The following is a 19095-nucleotide window of genomic DNA, read 5'->3' as shown; positions in this document are numbered from 1 at the left end:
TATTATTATTATTAAAATACTGTACACACGTTATACACAATACATTGGAAAGGAACGTTATTATTAAGATACTGTACACGCACCGTACGCAGTAAAACATATTTCTGCAATATCTAGAAATTGCAATCAATATAAACACATGTACATGTTTAATATAGATCACAAAAGTGTCAAATATGTCGAGTCAAAGTTGTTTTTGTTTTTTTTTTACTATTATCGCTGTCTCTCCCCTGTCACGTGAAAAAATGTACACCGAATTTCCAGCCGTCGTGATTTCGTGACGCATTTTGGGGGAGGTGGCCAGGCTCCCCTTTCACGTGACGGGGGTCTGAGGCAAAAAAAAAAACACGGAGCTTATATCCCATCGTCCTCTGCGAGCGCTCTCTCTTTCCTCGAACCAACATGTCAAAGAGAGGTAAGAGATTTGGAGTTGAAACCCAAAATCCAACGACATCCTTGTGTTAGACTGTAGCTAGAGCTTCACAGACGGTCAATTTACTTCGCTAAAATGTCTCACCCTTCCTTCCCGCTAAACATTTTTTTTTTGAGCGGAGATGTTAAAACAAATGAAGATGTAAAAACGTTTTAAGAAGATGGCCGGTCTTGTGAGGAGGCCATGTTGATGAAACGGCATGTATGTTCGGTATTTATGAATGCGTTGGGATTGTTTATATATTAAAACAAACAAAAAACAAGTGTTGCTTAAAATAAACGAGATAGATACACGTGAAAAGTGTGTGTGTGGTTTCAATGAATGTATAACTAAAATGTCAGGCCTAGTTAGCTATCGACTCGCTGTACTTTCTAGTCGTGCAAATGTCTAATATTTACAATTAAAAGTGCGTTTATTTCGATGTAACGCGATTCAGGTGCACGGTGCTTCGTGAAATGTACACAGTTTTGAAGTCTTGGGGAAACTCGTAGGCAAGTTGGGGCTGCTTCTGGCAAAACCAAGTATCTTGTAACAGTGCCCTGATATAACGTTGTAAAAACGTGACCCTGTTTTAAAATGCAATCTATTTTAAACGCTAGTTTGAAAGCGCATTTACTTGTCACATATTGGATGACATGACCATACAGAGAATTTGATGTCGGGACGGCCTATGTATGTGTGTGTAGTTGTTATGAAGCTTTTGAAATCCGATTGACAGCGCTGTAAAGTAAAACCACTTGTCCTGTGCATTGGTTTAAGTTTGAGGGGTCGAGCCTTGTGAATTGTGTTCAGATGTGTTGTTTTCTGTAAACTGGTGAATTGGTGTCGGAAGCATGTGGCGTTCACGATTAAGATCAATTTCATGTTGTCACCAATGGTTTATGTTTTTTTAGTTAACGTTGCAGTTCAATCTTAGGCGTGATGGGTTATATGTAATTTGTGTATTTACTGAAACAGTCCCTTCTAAAAAGCACTTGCTTCGCCTGCGCTCAGTGGCTGGGTGAGTTGTCGTGGAATGGGAATAAGAAACGCATCGCTGTTGGGTGAGAAGGCAGCGACCCCATGCTGTTAAATCTCAATCCGCGGTGTGACAATTCTCAATTGAACCAATTCCTGTTATTGATAGAAAGTCGTTATTACATTGAGCATTGTTTGTGGTATGTGTGCTCTCTCCAAGCAGCAACATATTTGCAATACTATAATGATTTATGAAAAACGAATACAAATTCTATAGAATTTTTTTTTATGTCGTGTGTTTTAAGTTTGGTCCTTGCATTTCAGGACGTGGTGGTTCGTCCGGGGCGAAGTTTCGCATCTCCCTGGGTCTCCCCGTGGGAGCCGTGATCAACTGCGCTGACAACACAGGTAAGCTTTAAAACTGCTGCGCTGAGGAAAAATCCTCTCCAAGGATCAATTTACTTGGTCAGTCTAGAGCCCCTTTCACACTGGCACTTCGACCTGGGTTTTGGCTACCCGTAGTGTGAAACCATGACTTGCCTCGAATGTGGGTCGACACGCTTTGACCCGGGCTGAGTGAGACAAAATGCCACTCTGGAACTGGAGTTTGTTTGGGTTCTTGTTACTGTAATCTGGAGGGGGGGTTGTTTAATTAGCACTGTCCTGATCCCTTCTAAAAAGCACTTGCTTCGCCTGCGCTCAGTGGCTGGGTGAGTTGTCGTGGAATGGGAATAACAAACGCATCGCTCTTGGGTGAGAAGGCAGCGACCCCATGCTGTTAAATCTCAATCCGCGGTGTGACAATTCTGAATTTAAAATCTGTTTCCTGTTCCCTTGTTCAGCTATTTCAACACATCACTGATCAATTGCAGTTGGCAGAATTCTGTTAATTAGCTCCACAGTGGCAACAATTGACTTTAAGAATTGAAGTCATTGTCTGTTAGTCAATAAAATTGTTCGACTGTTTTCATTTGAAGACAGTCGCAGTCTCAAATACCTTCAAAGGAATTTAAATTGGGAGGGGGTGGGGGGGATATTATAATTTGGATTTGCTCCGAATCCTGGTTCCAGCGTTGCCAGGAAAGCAGAGGAATGAAACGCTTGAAGTCTGCATACCTTGCTGCAAGTAAACCTCTTATGTTGCTGTTTCATCTGTCCCAGGTGCCAAGAACCTGTACATCATCTCCGTTAAGGGGATCAAGGGGCGCCTGAACAGGCTGCCAGCAGCAGGAGTGGGTGACATGGTCATGGCTACTGTGAAGAAAGGCAAGCCTGAACTCAGAAAAAAGGGTAAGTCACAAAAGAGGCCCTCTCCCGGATGAACCTGCTGTTTGTAGGTGTTGGCTTGCCTTACTTACCCAAGGTTACATTCCATTAGTCCAAGATTAGTGCTAACTGGTCTGTGGACCAATCCATGAGTGCTAGGTTAGGGGGGTTCCTGCTTAGGCAGAACTGGCCGTTGGTGGGGTGGGTTGGCTTGGCTGTCCATTCACCAAAGTGATCGGTCTTTTAATTACTGAAATGGCGTTGCAGGGTGGTAACTTTTTGTTTTTTAAAAAGATGAATTACAGGAATATGTCATATTTAGTTAATGGAATCTCTGGTGTCTGTCTCCAGTGTCCTAGGTTGCAGCTCGATGATTTTTTTTATTGCACGAATGGGAGGGGAAATAGACTCCCAAGTGCATAGCAGTTTGATCCATTCCTGGTTTTACTACGATTTCAAGAAGACACACGTGAGCTTGTTACCTATACACTGTGCTAAACTTGCTAATCAAGCTGGTAGTAAAACCTGGAACTGTTGACACTGCTATGCAATAGGAGCCTCATTACCCTCCGTGTTTTGTATAAACAAAACCATTGACCAACAGGTCATACTGTGATGTAAGTTTAGTGGCTTAGTGCAGGTAACACAACCCTTCTAAAAAGCACTTGCTTCGCCTTCGCTCAGTGGCTGGGTGAGTTGTCGTGGAATGGGAATAAGAAACGCATCGCTGTTGGGTGAGAAGGCAGCGACACGTGCTGTTAAATCTCAATCCGCGGTGTGACAAAAACCACTTGAGTGAATAACTTGGTTAAAGCAGTGGGGTATAGATGGAGCAGTGTTAGAATTTGTGTGTTTAATTGTCTCTACAGTGCATCCTGCGGTGGTGATACGGCAACGGAAATCGTACAGGAGAAAAGACGGGGTGTTCCTTTACTTCGAAGACAATGCGGGGGTCATCGTAAATAACAAAGGAGAAATGAAAGGCAAGTGTTTTTTAGAAGTATCTTGACCCACTTTTTAGGTGCGACTGTGTGCATGTTGAATCTTCAGAGTTTCACAATGATAGAGTCCTCAACTAAGAAGCTGCTGTGTTCAAAACCTGTATACTTTCTGCCAGACCTGAGGAGTTTTATAATTGCAACTGCAATGTAATTGAACCTCAGCACACCAATCTTGTAATTGCAATTATAACTAACCCCAGCTCTTGCCTTCTACCATACAACATGAAACGTGCTTCCCTTTTTTGAAGATTGTTTCAGATTGGGCGTTTCTAGCTTCAGATGTCATTAAATTCCTATTGTATGAAGACACGTTGTTTTGGTGTAATACGTTACGTTTGTGTATTTACTGGAACAGTCCCTTCTAAAAAGCACTTGCTTCGCCTGCGCTCAGTGGCTGGGTGAGTTGTCGTGGAATGGGAATAAGAAACGCATCGCTATTGGGTGAGAAGGCAGCAACACATGCTGTTAAATCTCAATCCGCGGTGTGACAATTCTGATTTGAACCTGCAGCAGAGGTTCCAGCCAGGGTTAGGTGTCCTTTCCGTTTTATAATTCCTTTTTAAAATCAATTGCTTTTGAAGGAATTTGTTTTAGAGACACGATTGTGATTTGTTAAACAGCTTTCATTTGAAGCCAATTGAATTAACAGACAGTGACTACAATTTACGTAATTTGCTGCTAATTGCAATTAAGCAATGGTATTTTGGAATTGATTAAGAGGGATTGGGAATTAGATTTTTAAAAAGGATTTTAAATTGAAACAGTAATTGACCCCAACCCTTGTTCAAATAGCATGATTTAACTGATGGAGATAAACCATGCTATATTAGAAGGATTCCTTCTGTGTGTTGCCAAGCTTTTCTGAGACAGTATTCTCTAGCAGTGCAGTTAAACTAAGTGCTGTTTTTATCTCTGGCCCTCTTTTTTACAGGTTCTGCGATCACAGGTCCTGTTGCTAAGGAGTGTGCAGACTTGTGGCCCAGGATTGCTTCAAATGCGGGCAGCATTGCTTAAACAAACAAATTTAATAAAATGTGCTTCAAAAAAACCTGGTCAAAGCTCTCTTCTTTTGGTATGTGGTACGGAGGCATTGAATTCCAGTGTGATCGTGGTAAGGATGTACATTGTGTTTTTTTTATTGCATGGTCCGTTCAGTCTGCCTTGAGTTTCAGTTCCATAAAACTAGTCCTAAAGAGAACTGGGGTGAATGTTTTGAGGTACTGCCACAGCTCTGACATCACACAGCTCCAATACCCCTTCTCCACTGGTGCATCCGACCCATGTGGGCTCCGTACAGTACGGGCGGTTCTGCATTGGCTATTTGTCAAACCGAGTGAGAACCAAATGGTGAAACACCGGCCTTAGAGGGGCGGGGTTAAGGATTTTCGTCATTACGTGTGCACTCCACAGACAAACAGCATGCCAGGAAGCGAGTGTGATAAAGTACAGCTTTGGGACAGTGAGGAAGTGCAGGCTCTAGTTTCTCTGGGAGGGAGAAGTCTTCAGGAAGATCTGGAGTCATGCGTCAGATACAAGAACGTTTTATGCCTGAATTTCTGATGATTTAAAACGCAGGTACGGTACACTTAACTCACAAAATTCTACAGAATTTCTCATCCTTGACCTTTTATTATATTAATAAAGAAAAAATGTGAAATAACAATTTAAACTTATTTACAAAAACAGTAAAACAGCTGTACCGTGCATTCAACTACAGCTCTCATTGTGCTCACACTTTACTTTTTTTTTTAAAAGCACCCAAACAAAAAAGAAAAATCTGTCCTTTAAACAGGATGTCTGGCAAATCATATTTAAAATCTGTTCCCCCACCCCCATCAACAGAACTAATTGAACTTTTATTAAGTCGATGTAAAATTTGTGGATTTTGAAAGAAATTCCTAAATATATTTACAAACTATAGCGATACAAGATACCGCTGCACCGTTGGTCTATTAATTTTTGAACACTCGTTTGGCGTCTTTTGGCAAACTGAGTTAACTGTCTTTCGGTGCGTGTGACGTCAGTAGCTCAGCTGGAATGAAATCTAGCAGACACGACGTCAAACGGACCGGGCTGGGGATACACTGATATAATGTATTCCCCTGATCTGTGTATTCCCCTTAGCTGATGCACTATCATCCTGTTTCACATTTGTTTGGCAGTTGCTTTTAACCAAGGCTACTTACAGGGTTACATTGCGAAATTAATATTTAAATACAATATAGTTTACAGTAAGTGCAAATAATACTAAGAATATAATGTGAAATAGGATGCAACAAGTTATATCTACCGTGCCATTAGTAGTGTAAGGATTGCAGTATTTGCACTTGCTGTAAACTATATTTAAATACTAATCTTGCGTTGTAACCCTGTAGTGCCCTGTAACACTTGTAAGTCGCCTTGGATAAAGTCCAAATAAGTTAAATAATACAGTGCAATCACTAGGGTGAGGGTTGTAATAAATGCCTCCGCAGTCTCTTATACACCCCCCTACACACACACACACCTGTGGTTCAAGCAAAACAAATATCGCTAATAAGTGATTAATTTTTATGTAGGTGTCACGTTTATTCCTTTCAAAAAGGGGGCAGTATTACGATCACGAATCCTTGTATGGATACACTGATATTATCTATCGGGCTCCTCCTAACACAGTATAATATATGTGCTGCTTCAACGCATTATATATGACCGCTATTAAGCTCACGACGTAACAATGAAAGTATATAACCACTCCTAGCACGTCAGTTGGCGTGGGTTTCCTTTACTGTTTTTGAGCATTGCTGTAAGTCCAGTATATATGTTGGATGCAATTGGGTCGGTATACAATGCAGCGAGCTTGCGTGCCCGCTGGTTCGCCGCTGCGAGGTAAGCATTATTTCGAGGAGAAGAACTTCATCCTGGACTGCGTCGCGGTGTCCTCCATGGCTCGTGTTTACGAAAGTGCGCACCCGAAGCTGTGGGCTGTAATCCCGCCGTATAACGGGCAGAGCGACAACCACACCAGGCAATATTATTCATCCCCGTCGGTGAAACTGCTTTTAGAGAAAACAGGACAGGTAACTTTGTTGAAATAGCTCATATTGTCTTTTGGGTTTACATTTTTTTACATGGGGGGGACATGTAAAAAAAAAAAAAAAAAAAATCAATAAAAAATATAAATCGATCTATTGGTACTGTATCAAAACATCTCAAAACTCCCTATTTTAATGTTATTTTAATGATGAGCTGTAACCTCAGTCGACCTGGCTATTTCTACCACGCTATCCGGAAGAAGCGTGGTAGCTAATTAATAAAATAGTGAATTTTCTTTTTCATGAAGTGGCTGTGTGTTTATTTACAGAATTGTGTTTTTTTTTTTAAATAATAAAACATTAATTTCCTAACATAAGATTTTCTCTAAAAACAACTATTATTATTATTATTATTATTATTATTATGATTATTATTATTATTATTATTATTATTATTATTATTATTATTGTTAAATTTAATTATAAAACAAAATAAATAAATAAATACAATATTAAAAAGGACTTCTTCGAGTCTAAACTTGTTTATTCAACTTTTAAAGTTTATTTTACTATTTCTAAATATCAAAGTGTGTACCTTAAGAATATAACCGTGTTCCCCTGGTTTTGTTAGGGTGGCGGCGGGACCTCAATACACGGTCCGATGGTGGATTATTTCCATAAACTCGGACCAGGACAGCAAGCCCTCGACAGAAGAAACATGGCTGGGGCAGGTGGTGATATTTACTGCAGCCCCTTTGCTACAGACCAGCGCTTCTCAAACTCGCTCTTCCGACTGGTTTTCAAACCTTTAACTTGTTGCATCGTAGTTCATATTGTATTTATAGTAGTATTATTATTTGCATTTACTGTAACGTATTTAAATATGGATCTTGCTATGTAACCCTGTACTGCCCTGTAACACCTGTAAGTCGCCTTGGATAAAGCAGGCGTCTGCCAAATAAATTAATAATAGTGTCTGTACAGGTCACTCCGATGAACAGGTGACGGGCCACAGCAGCCTGGCGTTGGTCCACAAGAATAATTTCGGATACAACGGAAAGTTCGGCTACAGACGAAACACCCCCTTTCTGAGACAGAAAGCGTCGTGTTTCGGAGCCGTGACGAAGCCGCCTATGTAGCCTACTAAAAAGACGGGATCTCCCCATCACATTTTAAAAAAAGTCATTTTTAGAAAAGAAAAAAATGTCGAGTGTTGCTGTAACCTTCCTAAAAATAAATAAATAAAAAAGTGGGTGTGGAATTCAGTATATTATTTATTGTTTATCTTATAGACAGTGTCGACCCAGGGGACTTTTTTGACCTGAAAAAAGAAACAAGGACCAGGGGTCACAAATGCAGATTAGATAAAGGGGCATTCTAGAACAGAAAATAGGAGGCACTTTTTTACACAGAGAATTGTGAGGGTCTGGAACCAACTCCCCAGTAATGTTGTTGAAGCTGACACCCTGGGATCCTTCAAGAGGCTGCCTGATGAGATTCTGGGGTCAATAAACTACTAACCACCAAATGAGCAAGATGGGCTGAATGGCCTCCTCTCGTTTGGAAACTTTCTTATGTTCTTATTATAAGTGATGGTCTATTGTTCATTGAATCGTGTTTCTTGCTAACTCAGGGAAGAAGGAGGAGCCTGTGATTTCCATGGAGACAACAGCCTTATAAAACCAACCAGGATATTGTCAAAGCAATTCACCTGCAGAGCTGACAGACGTGACTTCGTAGCTGGGGGTATAGCTCAGTGGTAGAGCATTTGACTGCAGATCAAGAGGTCCCCGGTTCAAATCCGGATGCCCCCTTACTTCTTTATTATTATTATTTTATTTTAAAGCATCTTAATTATTAAGATAGTGTATCAACATGATAGGACAGATTTACAAACCTACACCCTATCAAAACACCAAGAGTTCCCAGTGTGTTCACTTGCCGATGCGGCATCCATCACAATGAATGTGTTATTCTATGGCAATCGGAGTAGACACAGCACCGGACCTTGAACATAGCCAGCAAGCGTCAAACACTGCACCGGATGTGGGGTATAGTGTTGGAGCATCTGCTTACAGATTAAGAGGTGCCCCGGTTCAAATCTGGGTGCCCTGTGCTAATGCTAAAGGAGAGTACAACAAAATTGTATCATAGTAACACATGATTTGGAAACCCACCCGCTATCCAAACTTCTACAGTTGGCAAGTTAGTTAACTTGCTTATGTAGCATCCATGACAACAGGTTATTTTTAAAAAAGCCAACAGGAGTTAATGATAATTAAAAAAAAACAAACAGGATATACTAACTGAATTCCGTGTTCTTACTATTCGATTCCATAACTTGTTAACAAACATAAATACAGGTTACAAAAAAAAGCTCCATAACTCCCCCCATAAATAAACCTATTTCACATTTCAGTACTGAACAAAGTTATAGGTTCGAGCATTACAACGTTACCATATGGATTCTAACAACGCCCCCTCTCCTACGCCATCCACTACGTCAGTCATACGCATTACGTTTTCGAAACGCGCAGAGTAATCACGTGTGGTGAAAGCGGAGGAGAGTTTTGTGCGTGTTTTTATTTTTTTGTTTCTGTACGGAAATATCATTTTATCGACCTTGAATTGAACAAACAACGCAGCTTCAGATATGGGTGGGGGAGATCTGGTATGTTTTCTGTTTTTAATCTAACATTGCGTGTCGTTTTATTTAGCCGCTACCGATAGTTTATTTCAGATAAATACAAAAATCAAGTGAAACATCGGCATTTGTGGCCTTGTGTTGATGTTTAGTTTAAAAACCGCTGGCACTGCTGTAACTACGCTCGCTTCAAGCTGCGTAGGTGACATTGTTATTATTATTATTATTATTATTATTATTAACCAAAACTAATAACGCTATTATATTTAAGACCTGCTTATATACCGTATTTTTTTTATTAAATATATTTAGTCCCCTGCCTGAAAGAAAAGCGTTAAAGAAACGTTAGATTCATGCATATACATTCAACTACCATGGTTGATAAAACTTTAATAATGGTAAAAAAATAAATAATAATTGGGTCATTGACTAAAATTTTGCACCTAGCCATTTTTGCCGACTAAATTTCAAGCCGTATTTGTTTATATATTTGTTTTTCTCCCAGCACTGAATAATAATAAATACTATGCTCTGTATGCTTGAATCGTGATATTTTCTTTGCACGACATAACTCATTGTAGGTCACCAAATGGTTCTTGAATGAAGCATGCACGTGTTTTGTAGTTGTTATGGATAGATATCTAATTAGGTTTTTGTCGCAACAAAATCGTCCGTCATTAAATGACCAATCCGGAGCATCGCATATATCGTGACACGTCGTATCGCAATACGTATCGTGAGATTAGTGTGTCATTACCCCACAAACTAAAGACCCTGTCACACTGGCACTCCTACACGGGTCACAATACCAGCGTAGTGTGAAACCAAGATCCTGGGTTGACCCGGGTCCCAGCGACCCACTTCACTTTCACTGCCGCAAGGAACGTGTCTGTTTAGCCGTATGTTTTATTGATTGAGACCCACCATGAGCCAGATTGCAGAAGGGATGAAGAAACATTTGCTCTAATCAACATTTGGGTCGACGGTTCAATCCAGAGACGCTTGGATGGAAGCGTCTGTAACAAGCTGCTTCCAGGGCATTGATCCGCGCATCGTGGACTTGCGTCTGTCACCCAGGTCAACCCTGCTTTATCAAAAGCAGTGTGAAATCACGTACCCGACCCGCATGACACCGGGTCCTGACCCGGGTAGATTCTGACCCGGGTAGAGCATGCCAGTGTGAAAGGAGCTTAACATTGGTATCAAGATAACAAGCTCAGATACGTCTTGTTAAACTCTGGGTAGGCTTGGTGGTCCAGTGACTCGCTGTGTGAGACCCTGAGCAAGTCACTTAACCTCCTTGTACTCCGTCCTTCGGATGAGACGTAAAACAAACAAGGTCCTTTTTCTAAGTGACTCTGCAGCAGCAGTTGTGATGCATAGTCCAACCCCCCTAGTCTCTAAGTCACTTTGGATAAAAGCATCTGCTAAATGACTAATTCATATTACTAATAATAAACTCATAGCGAAAACCAGGAGTGGATCAGGCTGCTGTGCTTGTTTTTCCTCCCTGTGATATTAACGCTGTCCCTGGCGTGTTCAGAACCTGAAGAAGAGCTGGCACCCGCAGACTCTGAAGAACATCGAGCGGGTGTGGAAGGCAGAGCAGAAGCACGAGGCGGAGTGCAAGAAGATCGAGGAGCTGCAGAAAGAGCTGCGGGACGAGCGAGCGCGGGAGGATATCCAGAAATACGCGGAGGACAGCGGCGCCATCAAGTAACTCCCACTCACCCGCCACGCTACGGCTGTGTGGCCAAACATTTAGCATCACCTAGCAACGTAGGGTTGAGACATCATTTAACAAAATGATATCGCAAAAGTCTACTGGAATAGTCATGCAATAGTCTTACATAGTTGTAATTTTTTTGGGGGGGTGGGGGGGGGAGAATGGAATACTACAAAGTGGCATGTAATTCATTGTGCGGCAGGTTTCATTCAACCTTCATGAGGCAAAATGAGTATGTTCTATAGGGGTGATGCAAAACGTTTGGCCGTAGCTGTATGCTGGGTCCCGTTCAGTGTCCGCTAGTCAGTAGAATCCCAGCTCCAGTTGTTCAGTTCAGCCCTACAAGCACAGTTTGTTTGTCTGTTTTTCCTCCCAGGAAAAGGGATGAACGTCTGGACTGGATGTACCAGGGTCCTGGGGGGCAGGTGAACAGGGAGGAGTACCTGCTGGGCCGCGCCATTGATAAGCAGATCACTGAGAAGTACGAGGAGAAGGAGGCGGGACCCTCCTCAGAGACAGGGCTGCTCCCGGGGTCCATCTTCACAGCAGGGGGCGCCACCTCCGCCCTCGACATGGCTGCTAAGATCCGGGAGGACCCACTCTTCATGATCCGGTGAGCAGTGATATTATTTATTTCTTTTTTTTTTTTCAATTCCAGTTCCATTTCATCAATTGGAATTGATTTTAAAAAGTAATTGGGAGGGGGAGGGGATGGGGGAATTGACCCCTGCTTAGGTAATCCATTTTTTGTCATCTGGTATTTATTTAAAAAAAAATCAAATAAAAAAAAACAACTTGCAAAAAGTGATTGGTTTTTGTAGTTAGTTTTTATATTTTATGCATTCTTTATTTTTTTTATTGTTTTTCTTTCTAGGAAACGAGAGGAAGAGAAGAAGAGAGAAGTGTTGACCAACCCTGTGAAAATGAAGAAAATCAAAGAAATGGTATCAATCCTGTCCTATAAAAAAATATATATATATCTTAACTATGCATGTGGAAACAAAATAAACATCCCATTCCATGCACCTGAATATTCCTCTCTGAAGTTAATCATTGGGTAATACTGACGGCTTGGTTTATCGTTTCTGATTGCAGCTGCAACAAAACCTGGAAAAGAAAGGGAAGAAGAAAAGCAAGAAAAACAAGAAGGACAAGAAGAAGAAGCACAAGAAGCATCGTCGGCACAGCTCAAGTAGCGAGGGCTCCAGCGGCGAGGAAGAGGAGGAGAGTCGCCCCAGAGAAAAGTGAGCGCAGTCCCGCCCTTTACCCAGCTCTACCAGACCTAGGGTCAGCTGCGATTGTAATGCTCGTTGATAGATGACATGTTAGCCAAAGAGAAGGAGATGCGACACATGCCTGCCTAACTGTCTTTCTAATGATCTCATATAATTGATCGATATGCAGTTCATTTATGCATTTCATTTGTCAATCGATCATTTTTCTTGTATTTTCAACCACTTTTGGTGACCCCCGTTTGTTTGTTTAAAAAACAAAACAAACAAATAAAACTGGCCCTTTATTTCTGTGTGTGTGTTTATACACGCCCATTCAACCCAATCTCAGCCATGCCAGGTCTCTTAAAGAGATATACTTGCTGTTGTGGTTTTAAATGTCTTTCGTATTCAATTATTATTTTTTTTTTAGATCGCACAAGAAGACAAGCAGCCCCCCTCTTCCCTTCTCTCATCCACAAGCCCCTGGTTATGGCTTGCAGGTCAGCATAATAATTGATTAGCTTACACATTATTATTATTATTAGCAGTGTGGAGCAGTGGTTAGGGCTCTGGACTCTTGACCGGAGGGTTGTGGGTTCAATCCCCAGTGGGGGACACTGCTGTTGTACCCTTGAGCAAGGTACTTTACCTAGATTGCTCCAGTAAAAACCCAACTGTATAAATGGGTAATTGTATGTAAAATAATGTGATATCTGTATAATGTGAAATAATGTATAATGTGATATCTTGTAACAATTGTAAGTCGCCCTGGATAAGGGCGTCTGCTAAGAAATAAATAATAATAATAATAATTATTATTATTATTATTATTATGAATAATAATAATAATCTTTTTCTGTATATTCTTGATTTTAACAGTAACCATAAGTGAAACAATCCATCTTTTTGCCTTTACCCAAAACATTATTTCCGTTGACTGTCATTTTTTTGTTAACAAACTGTTTTGTACCACTCAGGGATTGAAATAAGACTCCCATTGCATCGCAGTTTGATCCGTTCCTGGTTTTGCTATGAGTTAAAGCTTGTTACCTAGACACCGGGGCTAATTAAGCTGCTAGTAAAACTTGGAATGGGTGAAACTGCTATGCAATAGGAGTCTTATTGCCATCCCTGACCACAGCATGTGGTTGAATGTGAGTGTCTGTCCGAACCTCTTGCTTGCATAACCTCCCCTTTCTATAAATCTTGTTCTAGTGTAGTTGTGCTGCAAAGAAAAATACGTTTCTCAAAGACCAAGTTTATACCATAGGGACTCGGTCGCAATGAAATCTGGCCATTAAGAAGGGTACAGGAGGTATTTGAAGTCCTTGCTACACTCTTCAGACCAGTCCTTGGAATTAAAAACTTTCCTTCCCTGTGCGCTGATTTCTTCACAGATCCTGGCTAATGATGCCCGTCACCGTCGAGACTCGACACCTCCCGACCACCAGAGGGCAGCACAGCAGCACAGGAGCCGCTCGCACTCCCCTCACAAGCACTCCAGCAGGGGCTCCAGACGTGAGGAGCCACGGGAGCGGAGAGGGAGGTCCCCGTCTTCATCCCCCCCGCCAAGGCACAGCAAACAGTGAGTCTACCTTCAACATCATCATCATCATGTTAAAGCAGGGCTTATGATTTCAATCCATTATTATTATTATTATTATTATTATTTATTTCTTAGCAGACACCCTTATCCAGGGCGACTTACAATTGTCACAAGATATCACATTATTTTTACATACAATTACCCATTTATACAGTTGGGTTTTTACTGGAGCAATCTAGGTAAAGTACCTTGCTCAATGGTACAGCAGCAGTGTCCCCCACCTGGGATTGAACCTACGACCCTCCGGTCAAGAGTCCAGAGCCCTGAGCCCTAACCACTACTCCACACTGCTGCCCCTTTAATTCATTCATAGTTAGAGAGAAAATTTTAAATAACGGGTAGATGCCAGTTAAAAAAAAAATAAAAAAGGGTGCAGAAAATTACAAAGCAGCCTGTCCTCAAATGAGGACAGTGGCACTTCATGGGTTAAAGTACAGTTGACTTTTATCGGGGTGCTGCTTCGTTCTAGAGGAGACGGGGTAACAGCGTTCTGTTTGTTCACCGTGCAGTGACAAGACGGACAGAAAGGGCAAGGAGAAAGCAAGGAGCCCGTCCCCCAAGAATGACAGACACTACAGACGCCAGGATACCAAGCAGACAAAGTAAGAGAACCTTTTTTAACTGCTGGGTCACCAATTCCATGTCCAATTCAGTGAGAATAAAAACCAGGAGGGACATCAACCCTCCAGGACCAGAATTGGAGACCCCTGCTCTAAGGGATTGAAATTGAAAAAGAGGACTTGTCCCGAACCCTGACTCGTACCTGCAGCAAAAGCATCATAAGCTACTTCAGTCACACATATTCAGTTTCAGTTGAAATTCAGTTCATCCTTCTAACAACTAGCAATAGTAAAAGAAACGCACACAGAATTGGAATTGATATTTTAGAGACATACTTGTTCAGCCGCTTTCATTTGAAGCCAGTTTAATTGACTATCAGACCGCGCCTTCAACTGAAGTCATTTGTTCGCTGTGAGACGCTCATTTTAACCGAATACTGCTGATTGCAATTCTGATCGACAAGGTGTTGGGGTTGGTTAAAAGGGATTGGGAATTGGGGAGTTTGATTTTTAAAAAGGCAGTGGAACTGGGAAATGATCCCGGCCCTGCTGTGGTCTTCAGGAAGCTGTCCGCGGAGGAGCTGGAGCGCCGACGTCGGGAGATGATGGATTTCGCACGCTGGCGGGACGAGGAGAGAGTCAACAACATCAAGAGGTACAAGAAAGAGGAAGAGGAGGAGAAGGAGCTGGAGAAGCTGGACTCCCGTGACGGCAAGTTCATACAGTGAGTACACCGCACGCCAGGTCCATCGCTGTCTCAGCCGTAGCGGGGGGGAATCGCTTCCATAGGGCTGACCCACAGGCTTGTTTATTTTTAAAGGTGAAATCGACCTCCTCTGGCAAAGGTTCAGGAGGAGACCTTTATAACGCAGAATCAACTCACTCTGTGCTTCTGTATAGAGTTGCAGGTGTGCTGTGTTCTTACTGGGAGCATTGTGTGCTTTCTACTATGAATTAGCTTCTAGGAACTGGACAAGCTTAGATGGGCCTAACAGCCGCCTCCTCCTCCTGTCATTTTGTAAATGTTCTTCTGTTCTGGTGCCTAGTTCTAACACAGAAGACCATGACACATACTGGTGAAAACGTTTGCCTTAATATTGTGGATAACTTGCCTATCAGCACTGCTGTTAGTCTTTAGGGTAAGAGTGTTTAAAGCTGATCCACTTGCCTAGAATGGGGAAAAAAAAAACTGAAATCGAGCCTCACTGGGAATAAGTAGTGACGGTTGTTTTTTTTACACTGGAGGTGGAGAAGGTGTGTTTGAAAACAAACAGTGGAGGTACTTGCAGGGTTTTGATGCCCTGGTAACCACACTCGCTTATTTCAATTTGAATCTGTGCATCTGCTTGTGATGTCATTTACTGCACAGTTGTAACAATCTACTATTCCTTTCTGTTTAAATCTTCAAGCATCATGGTATTTCCTTTTTAACCTTTATATATCGAGCCTGCTTAACCATTTGTTCTCTTTTTACACTTTTTTTTTTTTAAAACAATTATTTATTTTTTAAACAAACAAAAAAAAATGTCCAACTCCTCCTCCTCCTCCTCCTCTCTCTTTCTCTCTCCCAGTAAAATGAAGCTGGAAAGTGCCTCCACATCAACGCTGGAAGATCGCGTGAAGAGGAACATCCATTCGATCCAGAGGACCACCGCCGCACTGGAGAAGAACTTCATGAAAAGGTAGCGACCTGCAGCCTGCAGTGGAGGGAGAGAGCGAGCGAGACAGAGAGAGAGCTTCACAACGCACACCACACCAGCAGATACACAGGGCTGCATGCCCGCAGTGTAACCCGTCACTGCTGTATGTCATTCAGTGGCTACCTGGGCAGAGCTATTCCCCAAGCAGCCCTTGGACCAGCATCAGAAGAAAAAAAAATGTTACTGTTCATTAGCCAGCAGAATCTGCAGAAGAGCCTGGTCTTGCATCACAAGCAGGCCTTTGGTCAGTGTCAGTTGTAATGGTGCAATTTGTAATTAATTGCAATTACAGTTAAATTGTAATTGCAGTTGAAACTGGGCATATCTGTGTAATTCTAATTACAATGACTGCAGCATAATTCTAATTTGCAATTTCAGCAAACAGTTCTGCTGTAATTGTATTTATAATTTTTAAATTGTGTTTTTTTTTTTTTTAAGTTGTCGTAGACGGGTTCAGAGTTTAACTAGTCCTTTTTTATTTATTTATTGTTTTTCATTCCTAGCGATTTGCCTCTTAAGATTTGAATTCAATGAAGTTTACAGCCGTGCTGTATAGCCATGATTGCTCTGTGTGTTCCTCAAAAGACACGATCATGCTTCCGCGGCGGTGTGCTGTAATCTAGAATTGGTTCAGTTTTTCTGTGCAATTTCAACAAGTGTATTTGCCCAGCCACCTATTGCAGTCTTTTATATTATTTAATGCTGCCCGGCTGTATACCTGTCAGGCCAGTAACCATTAAAAAAAAAAAAAACTAAAACAGAAAGAAAACAATCCTGGACGGGGGATGCTGGCAGAGAACAATGCCCACAACTTAGTATTGTTCTGCAAATTCTGTCCCAACCAATGGTTCAAAACTAACCATATTACTCAGGGTATAAAAACACAAATTTTTTGTGGTAATTTGTGATGTTAAACCTGTAACTACCAGCTAACAAAAGACTTGCTATACTATTAAAAACTTGTTTTTATTATTAAGTTTTCATTGAAATTCCAGGGACCTGAAGGATGAACATAGTTTCTTAAGAATTCAAATATATTCAGCAATGTATTTAAAATGGTATTTTCCATACAGTTACTGAATGCAATGCCAGTGTTACGTGCATGCTAAAGAAATTATATACATACACACGCACACATATATATATATATATATATATAAATATATATATATATATATACAGCATATGTGTATATATATAAATGGGTGCAATTGGATAAGAATGATATTCACACAGAACTAAATCTACTGTAATGCTTTTTATTTACTTATTGTAACACTCTCAGTGCTGGTACTACCTTTATAAGATCTGATGTACTGGTTTAGATTAAAGATGTGTTTTTTTATTTTTATTTTTTAAACATTCTAAGTCTGTCTAAAGTGAAAAGATGTGCAACAGGCCCCTGAACTTCCTTAATAAAACCCGACAGAATATCTTTTTAAGCATGCACCTGTGTATTTATTCGCTGATTGATTTATGTATGCACTCAATTAAATTGCGTTGCTGCGTTATATTTCTTGTGTTTACTTTGAGGACACAGTGTTCCATCTCAATGAGATTCTTTCAGTATTAGAATGTAAATGTTAGATCTTGATGATGCAGTACCATGTTTTTTTTGCCTCCAAACCATTTGACTGCTTATATATCATGTGTTTATTTACATATTAGCGTGCAGCTGCCAAATGCATGCAAATGTGCAATGAATCCACATGGATTCCCGTTATATAAGGGAGCTTGCTTTCAGTGTGTTTAAAAACAATTTGCCTTATTTTTAACTATCAAATGAAACATACACACTCTGGCATACACTGCTAAGAAATAAATAATACACACACACATATATAATATAAAGTTTGAGAAAAAGGAAAACTGCTGTGTACCAAAATGATCAAAAAGAAAAAAGAAAAGGATATTTCAGGTACTTAAGGTAGAATAATTGATTACAAATCAATTATCAGGACGTTTTGGACTACAAGTCCTTCATCGGCTGAATACAAAAAAACAGTGCTTTAAGAAGTTGATAAAAACAAACAAGTAGTCTTTTAAACAAAATTCCAGAATGTTGATGATGATGATGATGATGATGATGACCTCAGAATAGAATGTTCATTCCAAATGGCTCCAAAGTGCCTAGTTTGAAAATAAGTTCACATTCCTTTTGTTTCCTGACAGCATTAGTTCCATAGCATTGAACCATCCCACGAATTGTGATGTCTTCTATAGTGTGGTCATGTCTGTGAAAATGTCTGGCGACAGGAATTCATATACTTCTCAGATGTTCCACGAAGCAATCGGCCAAGCGTTGTTTTGTTTCACCAATATATAGCTTGTTACATCTGATGCAGCCAACGCAATATACTATTCCTTTACTAATGCAAGTAAAAGTATCATGGATAGTAAATGAGGATTTTGCTCCCTTAACTACTGTGTTGCTATGAATGCATTTACAAGTTGCACAGCGTGACCTATTGCCATATATATATATATATATATATAATGTATTGATTTATTTATTACTACTACATTTACTGTTTGTACTTTTCTAATTTTTGGGTAATTAGCCAACCACCTGAATAATAATACTGTCTGTCTTTCCAATCACCTCTGAAGCGTTGTCTTTTGCCTTCGCTTCCCTTCTCCTCCGCTGCTTGAGGGGGCGCTAGAGCGCAGCCGCCTCCCGACGCCATCTTGGAGAGCTTTCACTTGCCTGGGAATGGTAACAACAACAACCGGCAGTCGAGACGCCTCGATATGGGATTAAGTAAAATATAAGAAATAATTCGATTTTTTTTTTTTTTTTTTTTTTTTTTTAATCATTTAAATTAATTTAATTATCGATCTGGGCTGAGGTGGACGTTTCTTACCTCTTCAAAAAAAGACGACTCTGTGGAGGATATAGGAATCGAGTTAAAAAAAAAAATATATATATATATATAAATATAAATAAATAAATAAATAATATATATATATAAAT

General features: G+C 40.6%; 3 protein-coding genes and 1 non-coding gene across 4 annotated transcripts; all 4 read left to right on the top strand.

The window, feature by feature from the left end:
* Window positions 1–304: 304 nt before the first annotated feature.
* Window positions 305–4728, top strand: LOC117434681 (large ribosomal subunit protein uL14). Its single transcript, XM_034057283.3, has 5 exons — window positions 305–415; window positions 1715–1798; window positions 2552–2680; window positions 3526–3639; window positions 4589–4728. Exons 1-5 carry the CDS (start codon window positions 403–405, stop codon window positions 4669–4671), a joined length of 423 nt encoding a protein of 140 aa, XP_033913174.1. The 5' UTR covers window positions 305–402; the 3' UTR covers window positions 4672–4728.
* Window positions 4729–6023: 1295 nt separating this feature from the next.
* LOC117434467 (uncharacterized protein C17orf98-like) lies at window positions 6024–7810 on the top strand. The gene is made up of 3 exons (XM_059002756.1): window positions 6024–6716; window positions 7303–7568; window positions 7645–7810. Exons 1-3 carry the CDS (start codon window positions 6465–6467, stop codon window positions 7808–7810), a joined length of 684 nt encoding a protein of 227 aa, XP_058858739.1. The 5' UTR covers window positions 6024–6464.
* Window positions 7811–8413: 603 nt separating this feature from the next.
* Window positions 8414–8485, top strand: trnac-gca (transfer RNA cysteine (anticodon GCA)). The gene has a single exon. It is a non-coding gene; the product is annotated as a tRNA-Cys (tRNA).
* Window positions 8486–9142: 657 nt separating this feature from the next.
* Window positions 9143–17632, top strand: cwc25 (CWC25 spliceosome associated protein homolog). Its single transcript, XM_034057129.3, has 10 exons — window positions 9143–9342; window positions 10859–11031; window positions 11418–11654; window positions 11916–11985; window positions 12137–12285; window positions 12686–12755; window positions 13653–13840; window positions 14371–14463; window positions 14984–15145; window positions 15993–17632. The coding sequence occupies exons 1-10, from the start codon at window positions 9325–9327 to the stop codon at window positions 16105–16107; spliced, it is 1275 nt and encodes a 424-aa protein (XP_033913020.3). The 5' UTR covers window positions 9143–9324; the 3' UTR covers window positions 16108–17632.
* The last annotated feature ends 1463 nt before the right edge of the window (window positions 17633–19095 follow it).

This window comes from Acipenser ruthenus, chromosome 28, assembly GCF_902713425.1.
Source record: "Acipenser ruthenus chromosome 28, fAciRut3.2 maternal haplotype, whole genome shotgun sequence".
NCBI classification, from domain to species: Eukaryota; Metazoa; Chordata; class Actinopteri; order Acipenseriformes; family Acipenseridae; genus Acipenser; species Acipenser ruthenus.
The sequence above is the reverse complement of the archived record's forward strand: the minus strand, read 5'-3'. Positions and strand labels throughout refer to the sequence as shown.

Bases quoted from the DNA above. Each gene is read 5' to 3' on its own strand.
- LOC117434681 (XM_034057283.3), top strand. The intron at 1,799-2,551 runs GTAAGCTTTAAA...CATCTGTCCCAG, and splicing joins CAACTGCGCTGACAACACAG to GTGCCAAGAACCTGTACATC. The intron at 2,681-3,525 runs GTAAGTCACAAA...TTGTCTCTACAG, and splicing joins GCCTGAACTCAGAAAAAAGG to TGCATCCTGCGGTGGTGATA.
- LOC117434467 (XM_059002756.1), top strand. From the start codon at position 6,465: ATGCAATTGGGTCGGTATACAATGCAGCGAGCTTGCGTGCCCGCTGGT. The intron at 6,717-7,302 runs GTAACTTTGTTG...TGGTTTTGTTAG, and splicing joins TTTTAGAGAAAACAGGACAG to GGTGGCGGCGGGACCTCAAT. The intron at 7,569-7,644 runs GTAACCCTGTAC...AATTAATAATAG, and splicing joins TTAAATATGGATCTTGCTAT to TGTCTGTACAGGTCACTCCG.
- cwc25 (XM_034057129.3), top strand. The intron at 11,655-11,915 runs GTGAGCAGTGAT...TTTTCTTTCTAG, and splicing joins GACCCACTCTTCATGATCCG to GAAACGAGAGGAAGAGAAGA. The intron at 13,841-14,370 runs GTGAGTCTACCT...TTCACCGTGCAG, and splicing joins CCGCCAAGGCACAGCAAACA to TGACAAGACGGACAGAAAGG.